This window comes from Charadrius vociferus, unplaced genomic scaffold (genome assembly GCF_000708025.1).
Source record: "Charadrius vociferus isolate BGI_N301 unplaced genomic scaffold, ASM70802v2 scaffold88, whole genome shotgun sequence".
In the NCBI taxonomy this organism is placed as follows: domain Eukaryota; kingdom Metazoa; phylum Chordata; class Aves; order Charadriiformes; family Charadriidae; genus Charadrius; species Charadrius vociferus.
This window is the reverse complement of record NW_009649619.1, coordinates 547,703-575,433: the sequence shown is the minus strand read 5'-3', so window position 1 is coordinate 575,433 and position 27,731 is coordinate 547,703. Positions and strand designations below refer to the sequence as shown.

The following is a 27,731-nucleotide window of genomic DNA, read 5'->3' as shown; positions in this document are numbered from 1 at the left end:
CTCCAGTGCCATCCACAGGGTTCAGTAGTGCAAATCTCCCTCATTGCATGCATGAGAGTATTCTCTTCCCAAATTATGCAGGTCTGGAATACAATGGCACGTGTTGTTGGTAAGCAAATGCTGGGCCGGAGTGCAGGTGGTTGTAAGTGTTCACTGTGTTGGTCAGTTTTGGTTGCTGCAGGATGTTAAACTTCTTGATAATGGTATTACGTTGCTGTAACAGTGAAAGCTTGAAAGGGCGCTAAGGTCTGAATGCAGTGAGAAATGTGTAGATGCAAAGAAACTACCATTGATTTGGAAAACATGCAGATGACTTTTTGTGCACTGGTTAAATAGTTGAATTGTAGAAGTATGTTGGGATGCAAAATAATGATCTGTTCTCATTGCTATCGTAAGAATGACCATACAACTCAGTAATAGTAAATCTCATATCTTCCATCCTTATGCCTGTTTAAATTGCCTGTTTTTCTTTCTCTACTGACATCACTAGCTACCTGACCAAAATCCATAATGCATAAGGGAGAGCGTTGTATCATACTATTCATCTGGGATTCCAGCAACCTACCCTATTCTTGAGTGAAGCACTGGAATTTTTTATGGTCTGTCCCTTCAAACAAACCAGAAAAGAAGTTAAAACTTCTGTAGCTTCTGTTAAAGCTGAAAAAAGCATAATTTGAAAGTTTGCCCCTGACATTCTCTCTGATGTGTTGCATACAATCTGTTGTCAAACAGAATTTAAAGCACTTACTGAAAAGAGAAGTTAGTTTTAAAAATAGTGCAGCAAAAGGAAATGGATAGTTTATAATTTTGCATGCATTGTGAGAGGTGATGCATTAAATAACTTTTTATCAATGAGAGAGGACATCAAATAGTTGATAAGCAAAAGTGCTTTTCTGTAGGATATTGAAGTTCATGTACAGTGTTTAAGCTGCATGATAACTTATATCTTCTGTGCGAGAAGTAAATAAAAGGTAGAACTGACACAGTGGTAGATGAAACCTGAGTTCTAGTGTCAGTTACAGCGGCTTCTGAAAGTTTTGAATGCTCAGTGAGGCTGCAGAGACCCAGCCTTTTCCTTCACTGCTGCAGTTTGTGAGTTCGTGGTAACATGAATAGCAACAGTACCTTCCCATAAGATTCACTTAACATGTTTTAAATAAACATGGATTATTTTTTTTTTTAGTCTAAACATGGCCAGCATTTTCTTCCTTTAGAAACTATAAATATCTTCAGCATAAAATTATAAATTAGCTTTCAGTCTTGATCACATTTTGCCTAGATTTTAGAAAACTTTCTAAATGTTTAATATCACATTTTAAGGTATTTGGGTTTTATTTAATAGTAAGGTAAAGCAAATGCTTCTCATGAATTAGATCGCTAGCATTGAAAAGTGAACCTGTCTCCTTACCTGTGCCATAAGTACAGCACATACTACCATACAGCTCTGCTAAACTCCCTTTTACTGCTTTGATGCATAACCTTCCTGTGCTCAACACTAAAGCAGAGAGCTAAATGTATATACCCACCTGGGGGTTTTTATGTCTTAGATGACAAGACCAAAAGAGGTTCGGCTGATGCTGGGGCTTTTTTGCATTCTTTAATATGTTATTCTTGTATACTAAGCTTCAGACAAATCAGAATTCTTTGGTGGCAAAACAGAGTTTTTATATGTGATAAAATAAAGGTGAGGTACAGTATACCATATTTTATCTTCATATGGGCAGCTTGTAAGAGAACTTAATGTCTCAATATGTTGTGTGAGCTTCCCATCTCTTTTCTCGTTAATTTTTCCTTCTCTCTCATTGCATTCTGATAAATTAGATTATGTTGCCAGAATACCATGGAACCTTTGTTGCCTTAGTTTTGAAAGTAGTTATTCTCTTTGTTTTTCAATTTAATCTCTTTTTTTTTTTTTCTTCTAGCGTACCCAAACATTATTGAAAGAATATAAAGAAAGGGAAAAGACAAATGTGTTTAAAGATAAACGTTTTGGTGAATATAACACCAAAATAAGTCCAGAGGAAAAGATGATCAGACGATTTGCTTTGGAAAGACAGGTAAAATACAGGACTTAAAAAAACAACAACAAACAACAAAACACACAAAAAACCCCAAAACCACAAGAAGTACATGACTTTCTAGGTTGAGAGTGTCCCCCTTAACAGGGGGTTTCGCAGGGTAATGCCTTCTTTTTATTTTATATGTGAAAAAGCAGATTTTTTTTGTGGGAATCCAAACTTTTTCGTGAGAACTTTTTGGTTTTGCAAGACAGCTTTTTGAAGCAGAAATGTCTTTGAGCTCTTTTGAGCACCAATATGCAAGAAAGCCGGTTTTAAGCAGATTCACTGATTGATTGGTTTTCATTGACTGCTTTTACTACTGTGTTTTGGGAATTGAATTAGGAAAAGGCAACCACTATCAAGTATACTTTGAGATTTCAGTACAGCTGTTGAACTGCAGCCACTTCATTTGCAAACTGGAATGACTCTGTAACTTGCTGTCGTTCTGCAATGTGAATTGTATGCGTAGTACTGTTCTTTCTGCCTCATCATATTCAGTCTCCAGAATTGAGTAGTGTAATATCATATTCTACTGATAATTTGTGTAGGTTACAGTCAGTTTCATTAGGCCCATAATGCAGCAATTCAGAATTGATGTTACAGATACACAGATAAAACTTAAGCTTCCTTGAGTTTTCTGAGTTACTCCATTTCTACATTAGTATAAGAATAAGCCTTCCCTCACTTAAGGTTTAACGTATTTGAATGAAAGGATTGGTCTGGTGGTACTCTTAAAAAAACCAGCAGAACACTGAAATAAGAATCTTCTCAACTAGCATTAAAAATACAGGCTTTATGAATTTATTGCCGGGGAACTACAAATCTTTTGTTGTTTAATTGGTTTGTTTTACTATTCTTAGCAAAATTATGGAAAGAAGAATATCTACAATCTTAATGAAGATGAGGATTTGACTCATTATGGCCAATCTTTGGCAGAAATTGAAAAACTAAATGATATTATTGATAGTGACAGTGACACAGAAGAAAGAGGAACGCTCTCAGGTAAGACGTCATCTAGTATCCCACTGCTCAATGTTCTTATTCACTGCTAGTTTTATTGTTGGTATGTGTATATTATTTGTTCTGTACTGTCTTTCAATGAGAAAGAATATTACGTAATTGGGTGGGGTGTTTAAGCCAGATTTGATTACTTCTTAGCCGCACATAGAACAGCTCTCTGGATTTTAGCAGACATTAAGTTGGGACCTAAATACTAGTTATGATATTAAAAAACCATATTCCTACCTTATGCAAAATGTTTGTCAGCGTAAGTTATGTGTCCAGCGTCTGTCTCTTTTGGTATGGTCGTTTCTGTAGGGATGGGAAAAGTACACATTGATTCAATAATTTTAATTGCTCCCATTCTCAAAGAATAAGGAGATATTGTCCTAGCAGCATCAGCCCTCATGTATGGATTTGAAAAGGAATCATAATCTACTTTTTCTTCCAGCTGAGTTAACTGCTGCTCACTTTGGAGGCGGTGGAGGCCTCCTCCGTAAAAAAGCGTCAAGTGGGCAGCAAGATGAAGAGGAGGAAAAACCTAAATCTAGGAAGGAGCTCATAGAAGAGATGATAGCCAAATCTAAACAAGAAAAGGTGAGTTTTTAACCCTGACATATAAATGAGTGTGATTAAGAAACTGTCACAATATCTGTCTTTGCAGGATAAAATGGCAGTGGCATAGAAAACGAGATTGCTATCTAGGAGAAAAGTGCAAGCTCTTTGAATAAAGTCCATCTGACTTTGTAGGCATTTTAAGATATGCATTGAATATCTGCCATTCTTTTGTATCCCCAAATCTCCCCTTCTGTTGACTCCTAACTTGTTTACTGTATGCAAACCTCATGCCGTTCAGTGCAACTCTATACTGCTTCTTCCACAAAGAATTTTTACACCTTTAAAAAACGAAATATTTGAGACTGCATTTTGGTTTTATGCTGTAAATGCTATGACATGTTCATCTGAACGTAACTGCTGCATTTATTTTGTTTTGGTTTTATCTAGCAAGAGAGGCAAACTCAGAGAGAAAGTGCATTAGAACTCACAGAAAAGCTTGACAATGACTGGAAGGAAATCCAAACCCTTATTGCCCGCAAAACCCCAAAGTCAGAGAGAAAAGACAAAGAAGTAGAAAAACCCAAGGTAAGGTTTTGGCTACATTACTTTCTTTTGTTCTAATAATTTGTGGGTTTGACTTGTAGTGGCTGAAGTATAAGGCAAAGTTCATTGCTTTGTAAAATTAAATGTTGCCTGCTATTCATGTTAAAGGAATGCTGCAGTTTTAGGGTGGTTTGGTTAGTTGAAGTGATAAAGTGGTTTATATTTGGAGTGATAAGTGGTTTATATGATTTATCTGATTTTAATTACTTACTGCTTTTCATTAGTTATCAAATCTGAGAGAGGCTGCAGATTGAACAACACTGTTGGTGACAGCTTATTTTTATAACATGTACATTTTCATGAAGAAAAAAATTGTTGAGAACATTGACTTAGTTTGAATGCCTTTGCAGTGTTCCTCGGATAAAACAACTTTTATTTGACAACAGACGTTTCCTTGTGGTAAATTGGGTACAGTCTACAAAAAGGGCATGAAAGTATTTAACTTTTGAATAGATATCTTATGGTCTCAAAGCTTTTTCTGTAATTTGTATTTTATACTAAGAGAAATAAACTTTTAAATCTAAGAATAGGCATTGTAATAGGTTGCACTTTTTTTTTTCTTGTTGATATTTTGTATTATATTGCAGAACATTGTTAATTTCCATCTATTCCTTGGCAGTAGAATTCGGTTTTTGAAAGACCAAACTCAAGAACCAATCTTATGTTAAAACTGATCTTAAATAACAAACAGAAGATACTGGATCAGAAGTTCGTATTTTGATATATTGATTTTTGTTTTTAAGATGTTTCATAATGTGCTGAATACTCTAGTATGTTGGTAATGCGGTTTATTAGCCAAAAGTTTTGTCATCGTAATTTGCTGAAAAGGAAGATTTGATTCCCTTGTGTCATGTGTGTGGATCTAATTTAAGAATTATCCAGGATGCAAAGTGTGAATCAGTAATGCTCTGTAACATTAATTTTGTATTGCAGAAATTTGTCTAGTCATATGTAAGAAGGAAAAGTCCTAGAACTGAATTTTAGAGAAGCTGTGTGGTTTAGTGACTTAGGCAGGTATCAAGAAGATTCTAGTCTCAAGTCGAGTGTAATCTCTGCTCGTGACTGTTTTCCCAAGTATGCTGCTTAAACTCACTGAATATCAGCATCCGTTTTTGTTTTCTTTAAGATAGACATCTGTGTAGCTAAGATAACAAAGACTTAGCTCGTGTCTGACAGTATAAAGTGAAATGTAAACTATAAATTTATTAATTCTAGCTGCTTTTTGAGAAAATAGTATTTTATTAATAAACAGTATTCAGTTAATACGTAAACCAGATTTTATTTAAGATCCTATTTGTAAGTTTTTCAGTTATGAGTAACTTAAATAGAGGGGGAGGAGATTCCAGGAGGATTTCTCTTAAAGTGTTGATTCCAATCCTTGTCTTAATATTGAGTTGAATGTTCCTGCAGCTTTCTTTGGAAACAGTCTTTTCCTTACTTCTTAACAGTCTTATTTCTTAGCTGTTGGTCTGGCAGAGGGGTGGCTGCAAAGCAAAATAATAAAACTTAAGATAATAAACAATTATATAAATATTTCTTTAGCCTGATGACTATGATATGATTGTTCGAGAACTTGGATTCGAGATGAAAGCAAAACCTTCAGAAAGGATGAAGACAGAAGAAGAATTGGCAAAAGAAGAGCAGGCACGACTCCAGAAGCTGGAGGTACACCATTTTTGGTTTTGGATTGTTTTACGGCCTGTCTTTTGGGAGTGACCGCTTATATTCATTGCTTGACCTTAGATTGAAAGTGGCTGTACTAAACTGCAATTCATCAGTGACTGAATTCAGGAAATCTTCTGTTTGTGTTTTCTTTGCGATCTGATATTACAACAAAAAAACATAGACTTAGTACGTGACTAGTGAGGTTTATGAAATGAGTTGATCTTTCTTCAATAAAAATGTAATATCATTGCGAATTGCCTTTAAATGTTTTAAATTATTCAGAGTTGAGAGGTGCTTCCAAGTCAGTAAGGGGGAGCATCATGTTGCACAGCAGTTGAATTAATATGCTGGCAAGTCATTTATTTTCTTCTGTATTGCAAGAGCCTTCCAGCAGTAGCATGTATATGGCTTTGTTTTGCAGAGGAATAGGGTTCTCTTTTGAAATGTTGCATGTTCTTTCTATTACATGGAGCTCTGAGTTTTATGGAAAGTGTGGATAATTTTTTTTTTGGGAAATGTTTATCTCCTTTTTTTTCCTTTTCTTTTGGTATGCTAAGGACACATTTAAGACCATGGGGATTCAGTACCTTCAGGTTACCTCAGAACAGCTCAGTAGTAATAGCAGAATAGAAAGAAGGATTGTTTTTCTTTTCCGTTCTTGTCATCTTGTTTGATGCACAGTCTACCTGGTTGCCCAGGTGGAAATCCTTTTGTAAATGATTGGTTCAGATACTGCCCATTGAGTCTTTTTATAAATTTAGTATATCTTAAAAATCTTAGGATATGGTTGTGTTTACTACAGGCTTGTTACACATATGGGAAACACTGATAGACACTGCAGAATCATCACATGCTTTAGAAGCTTACTTTTTCTAGTAATGATACAATGTCTTGTTAGCAAAACAGGTAAATTTTAAAATAAGAGAACGTAATGCTTCTCATAAACCCGGTTTTAAAGCCTTCCAAATAAGATAATCCAGTTGTGTATGTGCTCTTATCAGATTGCATTCCCCACAAAAAAACAAGGTATCATCAGCTTTTGCCCATAGTTGCTCAGGTAGCTGTTTTTTCTTTTCATCAACTTGTTGAGTATCCCCATTAACTTTTTTTTCTCCTTGATTTTCTTGGCTGTACTATTTGAGGGGATCTTCCATTCAAGTGTAGTTATTCGATTAATCTAGATGGCTCACATCTGTGTGTGGTATTTCTTCTAAAACACAGGCAGATCGACAACGTCGAATGCGTGGAATAGATGAACAGGCAGATAAAAAGAAACCCAGCCACGTGTCAGCTGACGATCTAGCTGATGGCTTTATCCTGGATAAAGATGACAGACGTTTATTGTCCTACAAGGTAAGGCTTAAAATTTCAGAATTCTCAGATTTCTGAAAAGAAGATAGGAAAAGTAGGGTCAACAATAAAATCACCAGTTTGCTAAGGGCTTTAACCAGTCTGTTCTTGGAAGAAAATGGAGGCTACGCATCTCTCCGGGCAGCCTTGTTCCACTGTCTATGCTTACCGTGAAAAAGTTTCTCTTTATATCCAGTCTGAACATCTCTTGTTTCAACTTATGCCTGTTGCTTCTCATTCTCCTGCTGTGGACTGTGACGAAGAGTATTGCTCTGGCTTCTCAATGATCTCCCTTGTAGGTACTGGAACATGGTTACTTGGTCCAGGCTGAACAAGCCCAGGTCTGCCTCTCCTCTTAGGGCAGGTGTCCCAGCCCCCTGGCAGTCTTGGTGGTTTTCTGCTGAACTTGCTGCAGTTTATAGATGTCTATTGTATTTGAAGGCCCAAAACTGGACACTGTATTCTCTGTAGCCTTACAAGTGTCGAGTAAAGGGGAATAGTTGTTTACCTCAATCTACTGACTATACTCCTGCTTTCATAGTAGCCTTCTGTGCTGTTAGCCTGCTGGGCTGAAGAGAGGGCGTTAGCCTTCTGGTAATTTTTATTTTATTTTATTTTATTTCTACTGTATTTGATAAAACTTCCATGAAATTTCAGCCTGAGGATGAGTGGGTTTCTGAAAGAACCCTTCTCCTGTGAAGTAGCTTTGATTAAGGTGGCAGAGCAGTATAACCTTAAAGCTGATGTAGTGAGTCACCCTAACTGCGGTGCTCATGTGTGCATGCTGATCCTCTCATCCTGTTACATGTAAGTAGCAAGGGAATTGCTGTTGCCCTTGAAGGGTAGAATAGAAATTGTGAATGTGAGTTTAAACCAATGATTAATAAAATCAGGATGGGAATAAATATTTACCTGATACGCTGGAACAGGCTGCCCAGGGAGGTTGTGGAGTCTCCTTCTCTGGAGACTTTCAAAACCTGCCTGGATGCAGTCCTGAATAATGTGCTCTAGACAATCCTGCCTTAGCAGGGGAGTTGGACTAGATGATCTCTAAAGGTCCCTTCCAACTCTGAAGATTCTGTGATTATTTTTTTTAACCAAGAACACTTCTGTAAGTGGTGTTGAATTTTTTTTTTCATATCATCGCCTAGTAGTTTTTACTTCTGTATTAATTCTTTTAGTTGTCATATACTACCTCTCATTCTTCCAGTTTCTTATGGCCCCTTGGAAATACCCTACTATTCTTATATCTGTATGCACATTCTCTCCTTCAAATCCCTTCGTTGGTGGCACTGCTGCCATTCACTGCTTGGTCAGGGTAGCAAGGCTCAGATCCTGTTCATGTGTATTTAATGATAGCTTTGCATGGTGTTTCTGGTGAGGTGCTGTCACGTTATCAGTGTTTTAACTGGTTTATTTTCTCTCCTAACAGGATGGAAAAATTAATATTGAAAATGAAGAGGAGGGGGAAAAAGACGAGGAGGAAGAAGAGGAAAGTGGGAAGGAAGATAATGAGAATGAAGAAGAAAGTGAGGAAGAATCTGCTAATGAAGATGAGGAGGATGGTGCTGCAGATAGCCACTCTGATCTTGAATCTGACCTTGAAAGTGAAGAAGAAGCTGCAGAAAATAAAGAACAGAAGAAACACAAGACAAAAGAGAATGAATCACAGAGTGTGGAGGAACTAGATCCAAAAATGGAAGCTGCCAAATCAGAGCTTCCCTATACGTTTGCTGGTAAGCAAAGGACAGATCCAGAGATCCTTCTTGTCTTCAGGGAATTTATAACCAGTCTCTTTCTCTGTCCTATAGGATCTTACGTATTCCTGTTCATCCATGAAGTTTTGCTTCACAGTTGTCCTCTACTATTGCGAGAGTAGCCAGTAACTGCTGTTCTGAGTGATCAACCCTAATTATGCTATGAGCAGTGGGAACCAGATCTGTTTCACCCCAGCACTGCTTCTGCTCCTCCAAGCACCTTTAGAATTGAAAAATAAATACTGAGGAGAAAAATGAAAAGATCTGTGCACCTTTCTGAAGGCCACTAATACATCCAATCCACAGTGCTAGTGGTTTACATAAGGGAAGCCAGAATAGTATTCTATTATTTATCTATACTTAAATAAAACAGGGTTATTTTCTCTAGTGTTTGGACTGACATTCTTGTCAGATAAGATGCTTGGAGAGGCAAGATTCTGAGGCTTAATCCCTGTGATGTAACATAGCAGTATTGTTAAATAGAGGCACTCAAAGTTTGACTCCTTTTGGGTCTGTGCCTAGGAGGAAGGAGAAGGCACGTTTCAAGTAGTACACAAAACATTCATTAGTATTAAGTGCATAATGCATTTAACTATTGTCCTAGTGTAGATTTCTCTAACAAAAGTAGCTGTCGCAAGATTAAACAACCTTTCAAACAACTTCCTTAAGTACTTGCATTTTTCCATCAAAAGGAGATAACTTATATTACACAAAGCCTTTTAAATTTCATTCAGCTCTTGCTTTAACCAGAAAGCAGTCACATTAAAATAACTTAAAAACTTAACCAGTTGGGATGTTTTCTAGTATGTGAACATATTCAAAAGTTGAGGTTTTATTCTCTTATGCTGAGTTGAGGTTTTTGAAATTATTTTCTGTTAGTGGCAAGATTCTTACTTTTCTTAATATCCTTCATACAAAGCTAGTTAGGTGTGAATTAAACAGAGCTAATTGTATTGTGGTAAATTTATGTTTGAATGTGTGCTTAAGTTTATTTCTGCTTTGTGTGTGTCAACATAGTTGTTCTTAGCTTAGGCAGCAAATACAGCATGAATTGAATGTTGAGTGTTCAAAAACACATTATTTTCTGATTTATGTTCCTGTATATAATGTTACATATATGCTGATAGATTATTAGCGTTTAAAAGATGATTATTTAAAGACTGTATGGTATCTTTTTTTTTTCTGAATAATAACATTTTGAGATTGGAAATTTGTTAGATGTTCACTTGAATTATGTATGTTAAGTTTGAGATTTTTGTCTTATCAATTTTTGGTTTTACTTTCTAGTTCCTGAGTCGTATGAGACATTCAAGTCTTTATTGGCTGGAAGAACAATAGAACAACAGCTTATTATACTGGAGAGAATTCAGAAATGCAATCATCCAAGCCTTGCAGTCGGAAACAAAGCAAAGTTGGAAGTATGGGGCTTTTGTTGTGTTTTGTTGTTTTGTTTTAAGGTTTAAATTTAACTTTGAATTCTAACGTAAGCTTTAGTAAGGATTCAGGAAGCAGTGTAAAACATACATGCTTCTATGTTGTGAATAGCACTAAAATCAACGTACCACTATTCATTTTCTAACTTCTGTATCACTGTTCTTTTGTGCTGTTTAAGAACATGCACAATGAAAAAAAAAAAACCAAAAAAACCAAAACCCTAATGATTTTAACATATTATGTTTCTTGCAGAAATTGTTTGGCTTCCTTTTGGAGTATATTGGGGAGTTAGCAACTCTGGATTTACCAGAGCTCAGAACAATTGACAAACTGGTCCTGTAAGTAATAAATCCTATGGACTTTCTCTCCTTTATAATTTAAAGACTAAAGCTTCCTAGGGTAAAGCATTTAGCATGTTGTTTGTTTTGAATAGTTCTGTGGGGATTGTAGGCAACTAGTAACTCTCCAGCCCTATAGTCCTTTAACTTTGTTTCATGTCATGCTTGACCTATTAATTGTAGCAAGACATTTTCAAAACCTGAGAATGTAATTTTTGATTTGCAAAATGCTTTTCATGGGCAGTGGATAAATAATACCATGTATACGTGCAAGCTTCCATATATGAAGCTATTTAAGACTGCTGATTAAGGATTTTAAGCTTTGCAATGATGGTGTGCTGTTCCCTTTGCAATCTTTTTTTTTTCCGATGGGTTTCCAGTCTGAATTTACTCAGGGAACTAGATGAAAATGGAATTAAAAAGTGTTATAATAAGCTCGTACAAAAGTTCCAAATAAACATTTTGCGGGAAGTTGTCAATTTGGCATTGTTGTCTTCAAATACCTGACAGGCAGTTGTGGTGAGAAGAGAGCCAAATTTCTCTCGAGGTATACAGCAAAGGACGAGAGTCAATGGACACAGGCTGCAACACAGGGAATTCCAATTGAATATAAGGAAAAAAAATCTTCACAGCAAAGGTGCTGACCATTAAAATGAGTTTCCCAGAGATGCGCTGCAATCTCCACTCTTGAAGATACACAAAATTTCACAAAACCATGAGCAAGCTGATCCAGCTTTGAAGTTAGCTATGCTTTGAGCAGGGGGTTGCATCAGATGATCTCCAAAGGTCCCTTCCAACCAAAATTAGTCTCCAGTTCCTATCTTGACTTTACAGGCCAGACAACTTTATTTCAATGAGTTATTTGTATGTAGTTTTCAGCATATGTTTTTTATTTCATGCTAAAGTAAATAACTTCTAAAAAATCTGTTATGTGCAGCTTTAGCATTCATTGCTCTGTTAACTTTCGTCAGCAAGAGCACTGACCCGTTGATACTGTCAAACATACTGGGGCTTTGTAAAAAAATGTAAACACATTTTGTTTGTTTTCTAGAACAGGGATTTATTAATGTCATATTTTAAACTGAAAATAATGGAAAAACTCTGACCAAACAGATGCAGACTCCTGACTGCATCTACTTGTAGGCACTAACCATAGTCCAGGGGCTGACCTAACTTTGTGGGTATTTTTTTCTTGTTTTAAGTAATAATTTTGCTAACCGCATTGCTGCCTCATATGTTGTTTAACATTGCCTAAGAGTATTTAGAGTAATGTGCTGCCTAGTATGTGCCAGCATACCTCAGTGCAGTAAAATTAAGAGATTCAGAAGGATATATTTTAACCGTAGCAGATGATTTGGGAGTGTATTTTAAAGTTTTAAATTATTTTTTATTTAAGATTTAGAAACTACCAAATCAAAGATTATCTCACAAAGCCCAAAGAAAAATACATGTCTCTGTAAACTAGGTGTTACAATAATAATCTATATGCTGGGTGGCTCTTTCTAAAAAGGAATTATTTGTTTCAGAGAATTTGTTACTGTTGTAATATAGATGGAACACAAGAAATCTTCCTACCTGTGCTTAAAAATCAATTTTTTGTTAACATCAATGGTGTAGCTTGATCATGACTTAAATTTCTTGTTAATAGGCCATTGTACAATCTTTGCCAGATGTTTCCTGAGGCAGCTAGTGACAGTATTAAGTTTATCCTTCGAGATGCTGCACACGACATGGAAGAAGTAATTGAAGTCAAAGGCCGTGCAACATTTCCAGGTTTAGACACGGTAACGAATACATACTGCTAGGAGAATCTCTTGTTCTCTCCATTAGTACAGAAGTGCCGCTAAGTGTGAGAGGACATAAATTTAATTTTATATTTCGAAGTATGTCATGAATTATTGCCATCTATAACTTTTTAAGTTTCTCAATATTTTAAATTGTCTTTCTGGAGATACGTTGTAACAAAAAAAACCCAACCCACCACAACAACAAAACCCTGAGAAACAACCAACCACAAACCAACCCCTCCACACAGGTTCTTCAGAACAGAAGTGTGACTATGTAATATTAATAAGAAGACGAGATCTTAAAGTTGTTAGCCCAGTTTTCATCATAGAAGATTCTTTGTTTTCCTGATGAAACATAAATGGGTAGTTCTAGGAAGAAGTGGTGTTGTCAGTTATGTCCTGATTTCTTTAGTTATGTTAAGTGCAAATGTTCTAAAAAGTGCTCCACAGGAGTGCACTTCTAGGTTAACAAAAATAACAATGAAATATTATTATGGGTATAAAAATACAACACTTCTTAGTACTTTATATATGATAATTGCTAAATTAATGACTCAGAAAGAATCAGCCTTTCCTTCTTATATTAGTAATATTTCAAAATTTCAGTGGCCATGCTAAATGTGAACAGACTGCTTTTTCAGTGTCTAGGTAAATGGCTATTAGGAAGTTCAAGAACGGAGTGTATGGAAAACGAGTATTTGCTTATTGTAGTAAAAAGTTTCAAAGACAAACCATAAGTCAGTAATCCAAAGGGAGCTACTTGGGTTTTGTCTCCCAGCTTGATGAATCAGTGCTACCTAATGGAATAATTAGACTATTGAAAGAAAATAGACTGAAGGATTTACTTAGAAGACGTGGTTCTTACAGCTTGAAAAATATTTATATTGAGTTCTTTTGAACAGTCTTTATTCAGGATGTTTTGGATTTTGCAGGAAGTGTATTGTAGAGAGCTTTTAACTTCTATTTTTATTTTGTCACTCTCACCCTTATGACACCAATGACACTTCTGACTTTCATTCTCTTCAGTGGACTTTTTCAGGTTTCAAGCCATCATTACCTTTTAGGGTAGAATTATATCACTCGCCTATTCTCAAGTGCTTGTTTGAAAGAATGTTCATTAGACCAATTGTGTTAGTAGACCTTAGATGTGCCTATAGTTAAGCTAACGTGAAACTGGGACTGCGGTATTTAGTAACCGAAACAGTTCAGGGAAATACTTGTTTATGACAGAAACTTCATAGAATGAAACAGAACTGAAACAATAAAACTTCAGTTGTCTGTAGCTTACTGTGTAAATATCCACTTACATAATTTTCAGAATTACCTTACAAGTGATGTTTAATATCCTTATGGTGTTGACAGGAGGTCACTTCTAGCTCTCTAACAAGTCCCCTTCAGTAAAAGCATACCTAATCGCTGTTTAGTTTTTCTGGCTGCAACTGCTATTTGTTGATGTGTGCTAATGCCTGAGGGTCCTGGTTACTTAATTGTCTGTGTTGAGGACCTGTTGAAAGGTGTCACGGGCCCTGTGTGGCCACTTGCTCATTTGTTTGTGGTGTGAGAGTATGTGACTGTGGTGTGCTGAAGGGGGTCAGATTTTCTTATGGAGTAAACAGGGTTGGGAGGCATAGTTCCTTCTTAGTTATTCTTTCAACTGCCTCGTTGAATTAACACAGTGTTAATCCAATGATCGTGGATATTCCATTTTCTCATGTAACTTAAATAGTCATCTCAATAAATAGGTCATGTATCATGCCAGATTTCTCAGTGATGTATATTGTAGTGTTCTTAGACTGCTACATTGCAGTTACTCATTCATCAGTTATATACATGTAAAGTCAAGATCCTGGGAATAATTTCTTACTATATTTTGCCTTACTCTGTTTTATGTGCTATCAGCTTATTTATTTGAAAATTACATCTCTGCTGTTTCCAACTTCTGACTTCTGGCATCCAGTTGTAACACCTGCTTTTATGTACATGAGTCAGCTACTTACTAAGGTATGTCTATGATGTTGCACCTCAGTATGTAACTTCATTTCCTTGTTTCTTCCTAGGACTCTAAATATATGTGTTAGCGTTGATGTATATATTGGAAATGTACTGAAAAGGCAGCTTTATGTTTGTTACAGTCACAGATAGTAATTGGAAGAAAAAGTGAAGAGGAAAAAATCCTTGCAGAGTACAGTCCAACTCAAAACCATATCTAATCATTTTTTTCAAGCTGCCATATAAGAGTTCCTTATGGCAAATTACATAGGACTAATAGAACAGACTGAACACAGTCTGCAATCATTCATTAGTGGTTTCTCTTCTATACAGTGCATTTGTTCCTACTTAAGAAAGGTATTTACTTAAAAATTGGCAATATTTGTTTTCCTTGAAAACGTAGCTAATGCAATGTGTTGCAGTGTGGTTAAAATATGTCCTTATTTTTTGATCCAAATATCCTGTTTATATGTTTTGAAAGTCTTGAGCTAGTTGTTCTATTGCTGTCGGATATGCAAGTTGTTCTGAGCCTTGTACTTCCTTGGTTCATTTCTGAAGAACTTTTATTGTTTGTGGTTTAGCACCTTCTAGTGGCTAAACCAGTTCTGACAGACTTCTTACTCGATTCTGCATATACTGTTTTTAGTGAGGGCAAGGGAAAGCCAATGTTTTTCATGAAAGTCCAAAGGGTGTAATTTTACAGATTTAAAATGTATACAACTTATTTAATATTTCTGCTTTTTGGGAGATCCTATATTTTTTATATATAACCTTGTAACTGTGAATATTTTGTCTTTTATTTTTTTTTTCTTGTAGTGTCGCGTCACAACATTGCAAGATGTTATTAAAGGGTTATTTGTATGCTGTTTGTTCCTGGAATATGTATCTCTCTCCAGAAGATTTGTACCAGAACTCGTCAATTTTCTTCTTGGAGTACTTCACATATCTCTACCCAAAAAACAGGCCCAGGGTGAGTTTGTTTAAATGAATAATAAATTGTAGTACTAGGGTTTATCTTTTAAATTTCAATTAAAATTTCACACTGAATTTTTTTTTTTTTTTTGAACAAAAAGACCAAAATCATCTGCTAGGTTAGCCATACATGACCTTGATTCTTGGGCATCTTGTTGTGAACTAGATCCTCTAGTGTTGTTGTCAGGAAGGAAAGAACTGAAGTTATTAAAGGAAATGAAGTCATGTTGCCCACAGTGCAGTATTATTGCAATATTGTTGTTCTGAATAGACTGTGTTATTGGACTGTGCTCTGAAATTCACAGGCCCTAACAGATTCCCAGTGAGTACCCTGTATCTTCACAGGGAGGCAGCAGCTAATGCTGCTGATACCCTCCCTCTTCAGCTAAATAGCTGTATCACTGAGATAAATGAGAGCAGTATATAACGAAGTTGGCATTTTTCCTTTTTATTTATTTGACATGGATTTGTTGTAGTGTCACAGAGGACAGCTATCCCCACAAGCACGATTAGTCTGTGCTATAACATAACTTTGTAAACTTAGCAACTTGCACAGACAAGAGGGTGAATAAAACTATCTTTCCAATTTGATCCATATGCTAGCAAATGATTTTTATTTGCCAGTCTTCCTTCAATTTTTTTTTCTTTCGGATTGATTTGTAGCTTCAAAGTTAGTCTAGATCTGGGACTTTTTTGTTGACAAGTTTAGGGGCAATCATTCACTTATGAGGAGCTTTGTCAGAGCATAGTAACTAATTCATGTGCTAGTTTCTCTGGGTTACTCTTGAGTATCACTTGCGGGGGGGGTCTGTGAAGAGACTGTAGGCAGGATATTCTCAAGTGAAAAATTCAATTATTTGTTGGCAAACTCATAAGACATCTGGGATTTAATGAACTACAGGTGACATTTATATGCTCGTCACTCTTGATAAGACACCTGAAGAGTGTCTGTTCTCTAGGTAGTCATCAGTCTGGTAAGGAAGATTCAGCTTCTGTTGCTACAGTATTTATCTTCAGTAGTACTGAGTGGTTGTCTTGCAGCTCCCTTTTTCTCCCTTTAGGATTTTTATGCTTTTCCATGCTGGCTTTTTTTTTTTCTTTGGAATTTTTGAGCTACTTATGATCCCTTTCTCAACAAGCTTAGCACTGCAGTTTCACCTTTATTATCTTGTATGGGTGTACTCTACAGATTTTCTCCCAGCTGCTTCTCACAGCTTAGCAGTTTCCTCTGAAGTGTGAGCCAAGGTTGCACAGCTGGGCTGCATCAGACCTAAGCCCTGGATTCTCAGAGCACAGGCAGCTGAACTCTTAGAAGGAGCTGGGAAGAGGTTACAGAGTGGGTGGGTTACATAGCACTTAAAGTATTTTCTCCTTTGTGTAATCTCTTAGGAATGTTTGATCTACAAAGGTTTTAGTACAGTTGAAATATAGGATTCTGCAAGATTAGTGACTATTTTAAAATATTTAATGGTAATTAATGATCAAGTGTTAACCTTTTTTTTATTTACTTTGTATTTCTGTTAATGATTTTGCAGTAGTTAACTTTGAGAATTTTCAGTCAATATTGATGTTTTGAAGTTATCACAGTATCCAGTCATGTTTTTAAATATTCATGGTGGAAATATTGCTGTTAAATGTGATAGGCTGTCGACACAGATTGTTTTAAAATGAGCACATATGCAGTTCTCTGGAATGTTTATATACTATTGTAAAAATTTCATCAGGTTCAGTTTTGACAGTAAGTAGAATTGGCAAATAGAGCTCTTATTGTTTTATTTTTATGAGCTTGATCCATAAATTTCTCACATGAAGAAATTATATGGACTACAACTTCATAAAAGACTAAAATACAGTCTGCTTTAGACTTAAAAAACAGTTATTACCTTAAAAAGGAGAAAAGATGGAGGTAGAAGGAGTGGGAAGAAATTGTCATTGTTGATAGACTTAACTAATGGAATTGTTAATGAGATCTGCTATCCTCTCACAAGTGAAGCAAATAAGAGTCCCATATCTTAGTTCCTGATCTTGCATATGTTTGTGTGTCATAATCTCAACTTTGGGTCTCAAACCTTATGAATCTTTATCTAAATAATATACTGTCTCCTGGCCTGTCTGTAAAGAGCCATTTACAGGTTCTAGAGCATGTAAATAATCTTAACTTACAGTGCGAAAAAGTTTTAAAGTAAGTTCCATTGCAAGCTTGCAGAACTTATGCAACATGCTGCTTTCATGTTGCTCTATAAGTACCACTTTGCAGATCAGCTTATGATCAGAAGCACAATGATTCTTAGATGTTTTCTGTATGCTCTGCCCCATTATGTATTCTGTGTTCTGTGGTATTCTTGTTTTAAAACTACTTAGCTGGAGTGGGAGAGGACTTTACAGCATGTATCTGAGGGCCTCTGCTGAGAGGTCATGGGTGAGGCTTGGTGATGTAGTGCAACTGTGGGCTCTCCCTGCTCCGGTTCACTGTGTTGCTTGACCACTTTCTGGTCAAAGTCTTCTGCTTGTAACTCCATGGGAAAGTCCTGTGCCTGCCCTTTCCCCTTAAGCATATCCAATACTCCATCTTCACTGGCATTTTAACTCTGCATCCTGTTCCCCACAAGGCAGACATGTACCTATGTGTTCTCTCTCTATACATAGAGTCACAGAATGAATCATGAAATGGTTTGAGTTGGAAGGGACCTTCAAGATCATCTAGTTCCAACACCCTTGCTATGGGCAGGAACATCTTCCAGTAGACCAGGTTGCTCAAAGCCACATCCAACCTGGCCTTGAACACTTCCAGGGATGGGGCATCCCCAGATTCTCTGGGCAACCTGTTCCAGTGTCTCACTATCCTCAGAGTAAAGAATTTCTTCCTAATACCTAATCTAAATCTACCTTCTTTCAGTTTAAAACCGTTGCCCCTTGTCCTATCTCTAGCCTCCCTGATCAAGAGGCCCTCTCCATCTTTCCTGTAGGCCCCCTTTAAGTACTGGAAGGCTGCTATAAGGTCTCCCTGGAGCCTTCTCTTCTCCAGGCTGAACAACCCCAACTCTCTTAGCCTGTCTTCATAGGAGAGGTGTTGCAGCCCTCTGATCATCTTCATGGCCCAGCTCTGGACCCACTCGAGCAGGTCCATGTCCTTCTTATGCTGAGGCCCCCCGGAGCTGAACACAATACTCCAGGTGGGTTCTCACAAGAGCAGAGTAGAGGGGCACAATCGTCTCCCTTGACCTGCTGGCCATGCTTCTTTTGATGCAGCCCCGAATGCAATTGGCTTTCTAGCCAATTTCTAGGTAGCGCACATTGCAAGCTCATATTCAGATTCTCATCCACAAATACCCCCAAGTCCTTGTCAGGGCTGCTCTCAAACCACTCATCACCCAGCCTGTATCCATGTTTGGGATTGCCCCAACCCAGATGCAGGACCTTACACTTGGCCTTGTTGAACTTCATGATGTTCACACAGGCCCACCTCTCAAGCCTGTCCAGGTCCCTCTGGATGGCATCCCTCCCCTCCAGCATGTTGACCACACCACACAGCTTGGTGTCGTCAGCAAACTTTCTGAGGGTGCACTCAGTCCCATTGGCCATATCGCCAACAACAATGTTAAATAATACAAGTCCCAGTATGGACCCCTGAGGTACCCCACTCATCACTGGTCTCCACCCAAACACCGAGGTGTTGACTGCAACTCTGAGCGCAACCGTCCAACAAATTCTTTATTCACCAGTGATCCATGCATCAAATCCATGTCTCCAATTTAGAGACAAGGATGTTGTGTGTGCCAGTATCAAATGCTTTGTACAAGTCCAGGTAGATTATGTCAGTCACTCTTCCCATATCCACCAATGCTGAACCCCATCATAGAGGGTCACCAGATTTGTCAGGCAAAATTTGCCCTTGGTGAAGCCATGTTGGCTGTCACCAGTCACCTCTCTGTTTCCATGTGCCTTAGCAGAGTTTCCAGGAGGATCTGCTCCATGTTCTTGCCAGGCACAGAGGTGAGACTGACTGGCATGCAGTTCACCGGGTCTTCCTTTTTTCCCTTTTTAAAAATGAGGGTAATTTCTAGTCACTGGGAACTTCACCAGTCTGCCACAACTTTTCAAATGTGATGGAGAGTGGCTTAGAACTTTTTCTGCTGGTTCCCTTGGTACCTTCGGATGCATCTCATCAGGTCCCACGGACTTGGGTGCATTCAAGTTCCTTAGATGGTCTTGAACCTGATCTTCTCCTAGGGTGGGTAGTACTTCATTCTCCCAGTCCCTGCCTTTGGATTCTGTGTATTGGGTGGCGTGACTAAAGCACTTACCTATGATTGTACCCATGCTCTGGTGTTTTCCATTATTTTTGAAAACCATAATACTGATAAAGTATTTTTTTAAGGCAGTATGATTAAAAACGTAAAAAGAGTTCTTGGGTTTTCTTCCTTCAGAAAGCATGCTAAAAATATATCTTGTTTAATGATTATTGTTCTTGGGTTTTAGGCTATACTATAGTGCATCCATTTACACCTTTAGAACTGCTGATGGTGTGTGATAAGAAGGATCTGGAAAGCTGGCAGAAGCAAAATCTGCCATTGAGTATTGTGACAAGATTAGAGGAAACCAGCAGAACAGAAATTAATCATATCAGGTACGTAGGGAATGTGAACAGAAGACATTCCAAACAGACCATCTTTTGGGTAAGCTCAGTGACAAGTGCTTTTTAGGAGTAAAAATAGTAATTGTGAGTTGGTCTGCTTTATTTTTATGGTACTACTCTGGCATACGAAATTGCTAACGTTTTGCCAGAATCGTATGCAGAGCACTTGTTGGAGTGCTCAGCCCTTCCATTTGTGGATGTGAACTGTGGAAGATGACGTAGAGGCAGAGGAGGTGCTTAGTACTTTGAACTGTCAGGCTCTTCAGAAGCAAATAACTGTATTTACGTACAAACTATATAAGAAAGTGTCGCTTAAGTAATAAAACTTAAATAATGTTCAGCCTCATTTTTCACCTTGTGCATGTGTTACAGTATAACGTATTTCAGGGATGAATAAGCATTTTGTTGTGAAGTTCAAAATGAAATCCAAACCCGAAATAAGTAATTCTGTTTAAAAAAGTTTTAGAACTTCAGAACCAGTACCAGAACACTTTTAGAACCAGTATAAAAACATCTTACTCTATAGAAGTGGCAAAGAAATGATACTGTCTTGTGCTCTGTGCACGGACATAAAGATTTGTTGCTAATGGATTTCTTGGGTATTTGCTTATAGTAGGAGGCTGAAATTTTTAGTCTGAATTAACAACTAGAAACAGTCTTGTAGCTGGTTCTGTCAGGCATTCTTAATAATAGACACTGCTAATGCTCCCAGATTTAATTAATTTGATTCATTTTATTTGAAAATCCACTGCAGTTTTTGCAAGTGAAATTGTTAAAGTCTTTTGTGTGTTAACAGGTTATCATGTCTAGCCCTGTGTTTTGACCTTATTAAAAAATGTGCAGCTCTGTATGAGTCTTTACCATCATTCCATGAAATAATGCATCCTGTCAGAATGCTTCTTACACAACATGTGCCAGTGAATGAATATCCTGAACAAATGCAGGTATGTGTTCCTCAAGAATGAAATAATTGATATCATTATTTTCTTAATAAATTCTGGGATCTTCATCTGTGCTTAAACAAAAACCAAGTATAAGCATCAGCGAGATTTTTTTTCAAGGGTCAGGTATTTACCTTTTGTGGTCTTTAAAAATCATAGTGATGTTTCTGTGGAAAAAGCAAAGATCACAGAATGTTTAGAAAAGATATTTTTTCATTGTGTATCTTGCCCCTCTAATTGAAGAGAATAGCACTTAACTTGCAATAATGTAACATTCCATATTTATAAGAAGAGTAGTCCAGTCATCCCGTTGCTCTTGTACTTTTGTACTTTTTGTAATGAATCTCTAAGACCTTAGTAGTGTTTATAACTCTCTAAGTAGAACTAACATAAACAGGCCTGGTCAGTTACCTTACTTAGAACAGGGCAGTTGTATATTTTTCTAGCAATGAGGTTGAAATTTTTAATCTGTCTCTTCTGAATGTAGAAGAATTGTCCTCTCCTCAAAGAGGCATCATGAAATATCCTTAGGGAGCAAGATTTTATAACATAGTGATGCAGCATGGCCTGTATCTTTTGCCATCAAAATAAACAAAATGAACACTCATTCTTAAAATTACCCTGAAAGGCTGAGTCTTGAGTTAAACTGGCTTTAGTCTTGTTTCTTTCTCTGTTAGGTGAAACTACCTGCAGACCTTTCTTATTGTCCATGATACCATCTTGAGAGACTTCCAGAAGTGTTTAAAAATTATCCACCTGCAAGGCTTATAGCATTTCAGCATTAGCAACGTCCTAATGAATAGCAGTGATTTTACCCAGAAAAAGAACATATGAGGAGAACATAACTGTTGATTCAGTTTACAATAGTTTATGAATTATGGTGGTTTTGATATGCTTTTAAAATTGTAATTTGATTTGCATTTTCAGGAATGGTATCACAGTGCTCTGAAAGAGCTAGAGAACAAAGTAAAACACTATACCCCACTGATATGTGAGAAAAAGAAGCCAGTGCCATTGAAACAGTATACACCTAAAATTGTCAAAGTGTAAGTAAAGCAACACTTGATGCAAAGGAAAAGTGCGTTTAAACATTAAGATTTTTGGGAAGCTAGAAGGATTTGGAAAAGAGGACATAAAACAGATAACTTTTTCTGCTAGATTTTGTGCACAAATCACAAAGGACCAGCTACTTGGGTGGTAGGGAGGGAAAGGAAAAGGGAAGAAGGAATTCCAAGAAATACAGCAAAGATTATCTTGTGGAAAAAGTAGTGCTGGCAATCAAGTCTTGCCCATATAATCAATTTTAAATGAATAAATTTCAAGATGAAAAGAGGGTGTTGATATTATCTAATCAGGTGCTTCACCAAATGCTCTATCAAGCATTCAAGTGTGAAGAACAACAGTGAGTAGTTCATGTGTATGTGAAGGTAAGGATGGATGGTGAAAGTACTGAGGGATGCTTCACCAGTGCAAAAGATAAGGCAGGCTGTTCCTGTACTCTTCATCACAGATCATCACAAATAATTGGTCAGATTAAGCATTCCTTTAACCATACTTACTTGCCCCATTCCTCTCTCTCCCCCAACCAAGCAGCTTTCTACCTTCCAACAGTAGCGATGACAAAAAACATGGGGGTTTTTTGCCCTTCTTTATAGAGCTTGTAATGATCATGTGCATTTTTGTATTCTGTTTTGGAATTAAATTTTAATAACACTAGTTTGGTTTTGTAGGTAGTAGAACAGTATTCTGATTCAGGAAGCCTGCCTCGTATTGGCCGCTGACTTAATTAGCCATGTTGGTTATCCACAGGGGCATAATTTATCTGCCCTATTTATTCTAGTAATCAAAGAGGACAACTTCCCTCTGCCGTACTGTACACGTATATCCCCAAGTTAACTGATCAGACTTTTTCTGTAGAATTCACCAGCAGACAAAGTCTGCAAAACCTGAAAATATTATTGGGAGATTCCACGTTTCTTCAGACATCTTTGATTCTTTTACTCTAGCTTTTTCAGCCTGTTCAAAATGCAGGCTACATATCAGGGATTGAAGTGTCGTCAACTTGTTGTTTGCATGATGAAGACATGCAGGTAGAAGGTCTGGTGAGTCTGTTTCCAGTATGTTCATTGGGCAGCTCCTTCTTTTGCAAGTTAATCATATAATATGCAGGAATTAAAATACTGAGTTAGTATTCATACAAAAACTCCCTCCTTATAAACACGAAAAAGTTGTTTTTGTTAAGGTGTTCTATGCTCACGCATACGTTCTGATTTCAGTTTAGAGTTTGGAAGAAAGCAGGGAGGCAGCAAGAAGGAGCAAGAAAGAAAGCAGTTGGTTCAGAAGCATAAACGTGAACTTAAAGGAGCTATTCGTGAGATTCGGAAAGATAACCAGTTTCTGGCTAGAATGCAACTTTCAGAAATCATGGAGAGGTAATGTAGCCTTTGTTTCAGCACCAGTTTTGGGGTTCTTCTGCTGTGTGTTCATTTCTTTGCGGCGTGCCAATACTGACAATAATGATCAACCATGCTAAACTTAAATAAATAAAATTGGACAATTTGGGGAAAAACAAACATTTTCAATAGAGATCTTTTTACATGTTTTCAACTTTGCAGTTTCATTTTTCTAGTTTAAGAATATGCAGAATGTTTTTATTTAAAACGTGTGTTGGTAAAATTTTAGAGTTGGGGGCCTTTTAATTAATTAATAACTATTGTCTAAATGTACTTACTTATTTTCCCTAATATAATCCTTCTGAATTATTTTATATCTTGAATGTTTGTTTTACAGAGATTCAGCCAGAAAAAGAAAAGTGAAAGAGCTTCTTGGTAGCCTTGCTACACAGGAAGGTGAATGGAAAGCAATGAAAAGGAAAAAAGGGAAGAATTAATTTGGACTACCTACAACAGGAAACTGTTTTTACTGCCATATGAAATACCCCAATCTTGTGGCTTTTGAACACATTTTAATTGCATTATTTGGATGCATTCCTTTTGAGGAGACAACATCATCAGATCTGTCTGAAAAAGTGAACCTGCTTATTGGAAAAATGCACAGGTTTTCATAAGGAAAATAAAAATAACAATTTTGTATGTGGTATAGTTCTCTTTATTTTGATACTAGAGAATATTTGGATGAATAATCAGAATGCCTAGGTGTGTGTGACCAGGTTGTAGTTTAACTTGAAACCTACACACACACACACACAAATTGTACAGCAGAAACCTTTTGTTATCTTTTTAATACTGAATAATTGCAGGCAGCTCTCATAGTGGCAGTATATTTGCAGTTTAACCAGTAACATTTTAATTAGTCTGTAGTACTGGGAGATTCTATTTCATGTCTATGTATTCAGTGGAGTAATGGAATTGGATTTCAAGCAGAAGTCCTTTGTTAAAGTTGTTCATCTCTTCAGTAAGTTTTGAATTGAGCACAGCTCTGAAATTCTTAATCATCTAGGGCGGTTAACTAGAATTCCGCAGTGTGTTCATAACTGTCTGATTAAGTGGACAGTGAAATCCTTAACTGTCTTCCACTTACTTTATCATGTGTGTCTGATTACTGGTAACTGCCCAGCATGACTTTGGAAAACATCTGCTCTTTAAATAGAGCCAATAAATACTTCTAACACTTTTTTTTTTTCATACTATATTTGTGAAGAAACATTGCAATGAGACAAAGAACATCATGGCTATTTAAAGGTGCTAGTCTGAACTACGTTCACTATTCAGGAATTTGCTGTAATCTAGCTATTTGGTAAGTTCAGTGACAGTTGTTATGCACTAAAGAAAATTGTAGTATTGTCTTGGAAAACTCTTATGAAAGTGAAATCCCCTCTGACAGTAATATTCCAATTTCAGTCTAAGGAACAAACTATAAAGAACATTCTATAATGAATGAGCTAATGGCCATGGTTCTTTACAAAAACAAACAAAACCCCAAAACCTCTTCCATTTTCAAACGCTGTTCCTAGATCTGATCTCTTGTGTTTTGGCCAATAGGTAGCTCAGACATGGTAATGCTTACCTACTGTTCATGAAGAAACACTTAAACACTGGCAGTAATTCTGATATAACAGTTAAGGCCTAGTTGTTTCAGACTGGCTTAGAATGTTTTGTTCTGGGTTTTTGTTTGTTTTTCAAATGAGACTCATAATGGAAGCAGAACTAAAGCTAGGAGGGGATGAGTTGAAACACTTAAGCTTTACATTTAAACTTTAATGACAAAACTATCTTTGTGAGGTAAGTCTTGTTAAAGGTTTACATATGTATGTTTCTCAAAAGAAAAAAGCACTTTATTTGAAGAAAACAGCTTTTATTGAATCTCAGTAGGACTAGCAATGGAAGTTATGTGTGATTATCATCAGCTTTCTTAGCTTGCAAGACCAGTTCTGTTAAGTGTTAAAATAGGCTGGAGACTATGTGCATGTGGGGGAGATACTCATGTCACATAAAAATTAGTAAGACTTCTGTGTTTGAAATCCATTTGCACTTCTGAATGAAATACGTTTTCAGTTAACCTGTCCAAAATGAGTAAAGCCGTCTTCTGAAACTTCAGAGGGATGTCAGTATACCTCCTGTTATATTTCCATTTGGCACAGTATGGATTTTTTTCCTCTTTTTTTTTTTTTTTGAAAAAAAAAAAAAGCTTATCTTTAAAACCAATGCTTTTTGTATAGTTCAAACCAAAAACTTAAAACTGAAGTCATGAGGAAGGAGCAACTTCCTATTTCGTGCTATAAATCAGCTCTTTCAGTTTGGGGTTTTAGTCTGTGTATTTCTTCTTTGCACAAATAAACCGTCAAAAAAGTATTACTGTGTAGTTATCTGACTTGATTTTACCAATGGCAAGTAGCTTCAGAGGATTTACTCAGCAGGGTAATAGAATCACAGATAGGCTGACAGTTGCACTTTGATTCTGAGGCAGTGATTTTTTTGATGCCATTTGCAGCTTGTTATTCCTCAGTAAGAGAGGTAATAAAGAAACAAGGGAGAGCCACAAGTAAGATGGGGTGATGGTGTTTGGGGGAAAGGACATTTTTTTTTGAGACGAGAATGAGAAGGAGTATCTTGCAATGCTGGTGAAAAAAGATAAAGGACAGGGAAACCTCAGTTGATAAACTTGCATTAACTTGGTTGTGGTTTTTTGGTGTGGGTTGTTATGTTGTTGGTTGGGGTTTTTTTCAATAAATTAGGTCTGGGGTGGATAACTAAAATTTTCCGTGCAGTCTGAACACTGAGTATAAAATACTGACTAAGATGGCATTAATGGCATTAAATGCTTTAAAATATTTATGTTTGGGTTAATACTAGTGCTGTTTAATGATAGAGCAGGGCAGTAAAAGCCAGACTGGAAGAGGTGTTACTTGAGTAAAAAAACAAGACTGAATAATAAATGTAGTCTAAAAACCAAATTTAAGTTGTTATCTGTCAGACCTGCAAGGCTTTGGACTGGCCTTCCTCTGGGACAGGGGTGGGCAATGACCTATCTCATTCTAGAAACAGCGCCATGTGTTCATGTGCAGGATTGTATGACATGGTTGACTGCAGTAACAGAGCTGGGCTCGGTGATCTGTAAAAGCTTTAGGCTGGTAAGTTTAACAACAGGAAGAGCTGGATTTTATTTTATGTTTTAACTGCATCTGAGTTCAGAAGGTGCCTGGCTAGTTACATGCAATGATTCAGAGCCAAAAGAGTCTGTCCACATATATTTTTCCAGACATTACATGCTTATTCATGCTTACTCTGGAGCACCTCAAAGCAGAAGCTTGCCTCCAAGTCGGCAGCGATCCTTCTGTAATCATTTGGTTTTCAGAGTGTGTACCATATCTACCAAATTCCTTTTGTCACACCAAAATGGGTGCATAAAATGCTCAGGTAAGCAAGAGTAGCTGCTCACTGTTTGACATAACTGGCATGTTAATCCTGATGTTATGCTTAGATAAGGTGCTCCAAATCTAATCGGTTGGGGAATCGTGACAGAGGCGTCGCTGTTGAGTGAAAGGTCCTCATCCAGGTGTTAATAATGATAAATCCACACCACGGACCAGACTGTATTACCTTGAAGGGAACCAGGAGTCCTTTCAACACCTGTGCTAATTAGCTTTAAACAACCTTATGTATTTCAGACTATTAAAACACAAGTGCTTAGTCCACTTGTAACCATATACTCATGTTTTAATGAGGCAGTTTGGACACCAGGCACGGCTGGACAAGAGACCAATGCTGGGCAGCGCTACTGGTATCAGATCTAGGCACATTCTCCATGTTAAAATAACTTACAGTTTCAAGGGAGGGGTTTGTTTTAGGAACAGAGTCACCCTCTTTTGTAACTACCTTTTTTTCTGTTTGTCAGATACCAGGAAATTTCCACTTATCGAAGCCACCGCTAACTGCTGCTGCAAGGTGGCTGTGTGGCAACCAACGGAACAACACCCCCCTCTTCTTGGCACAAGGGGGTTTTCACTAAAAAAACAAAATCTTTAAGGCAAAAAGGAACGGCTGTGGTGCGAGGTACGAGATACCCTGTTAAACTGCTAGTTAATTAAACTGTTAATTTACGAGGACGGAGGCTATCTTGACAAGGCCCTTCCCTCAGTCCCCTCTCGGCCGCCGGGCCCTGCCTCGCCGCTCCCTCAGCCCA

The 27,731-nt window shown here is 37.2% G+C and overlaps 1 protein-coding gene across 1 annotated transcript in view; it reads left to right on the top strand.

Moving 5' to 3' along the window:
• The window catches only part of NOP14 (NOP14 nucleolar protein), a 24,622-nt gene extending 438 nt beyond the window's left edge, over positions 1 to 24,184 (top strand). The window contains exons 2-18 of the mRNA XM_009890514.1: positions 1,923 to 2,057; positions 2,921 to 3,062; positions 3,511 to 3,656; positions 4,065 to 4,202; positions 5,763 to 5,885; positions 7,107 to 7,238; positions 8,668 to 8,971; positions 10,280 to 10,410; positions 10,679 to 10,764; positions 12,413 to 12,548; positions 14,451 to 14,552; positions 15,357 to 15,510; positions 19,992 to 20,139; positions 20,945 to 21,092; positions 22,017 to 22,135; positions 23,366 to 23,521; positions 23,880 to 24,184. Coding sequence (XP_009888816.1) covers positions 1,923 to 2,057; positions 2,921 to 3,062; positions 3,511 to 3,656; positions 4,065 to 4,202; positions 5,763 to 5,885; positions 7,107 to 7,238; positions 8,668 to 8,971; positions 10,280 to 10,410; positions 10,679 to 10,764; positions 12,413 to 12,548; positions 14,451 to 14,552; positions 15,357 to 15,510; positions 19,992 to 20,139; positions 20,945 to 21,092; positions 22,017 to 22,135; positions 23,366 to 23,521; positions 23,880 to 23,979 — 2,400 coding nt within the window. The 3' untranslated portion in view covers positions 23,980 to 24,184. The remainder of the gene's footprint in view (positions 1 to 1,922; positions 2,058 to 2,920; positions 3,063 to 3,510; positions 3,657 to 4,064; positions 4,203 to 5,762; positions 5,886 to 7,106; positions 7,239 to 8,667; positions 8,972 to 10,279; positions 10,411 to 10,678; positions 10,765 to 12,412; positions 12,549 to 14,450; positions 14,553 to 15,356; positions 15,511 to 19,991; positions 20,140 to 20,944; positions 21,093 to 22,016; positions 22,136 to 23,365; positions 23,522 to 23,879) is intronic.
• The last annotated feature ends 3,547 nt before the right edge of the window (positions 24,185 to 27,731 follow it).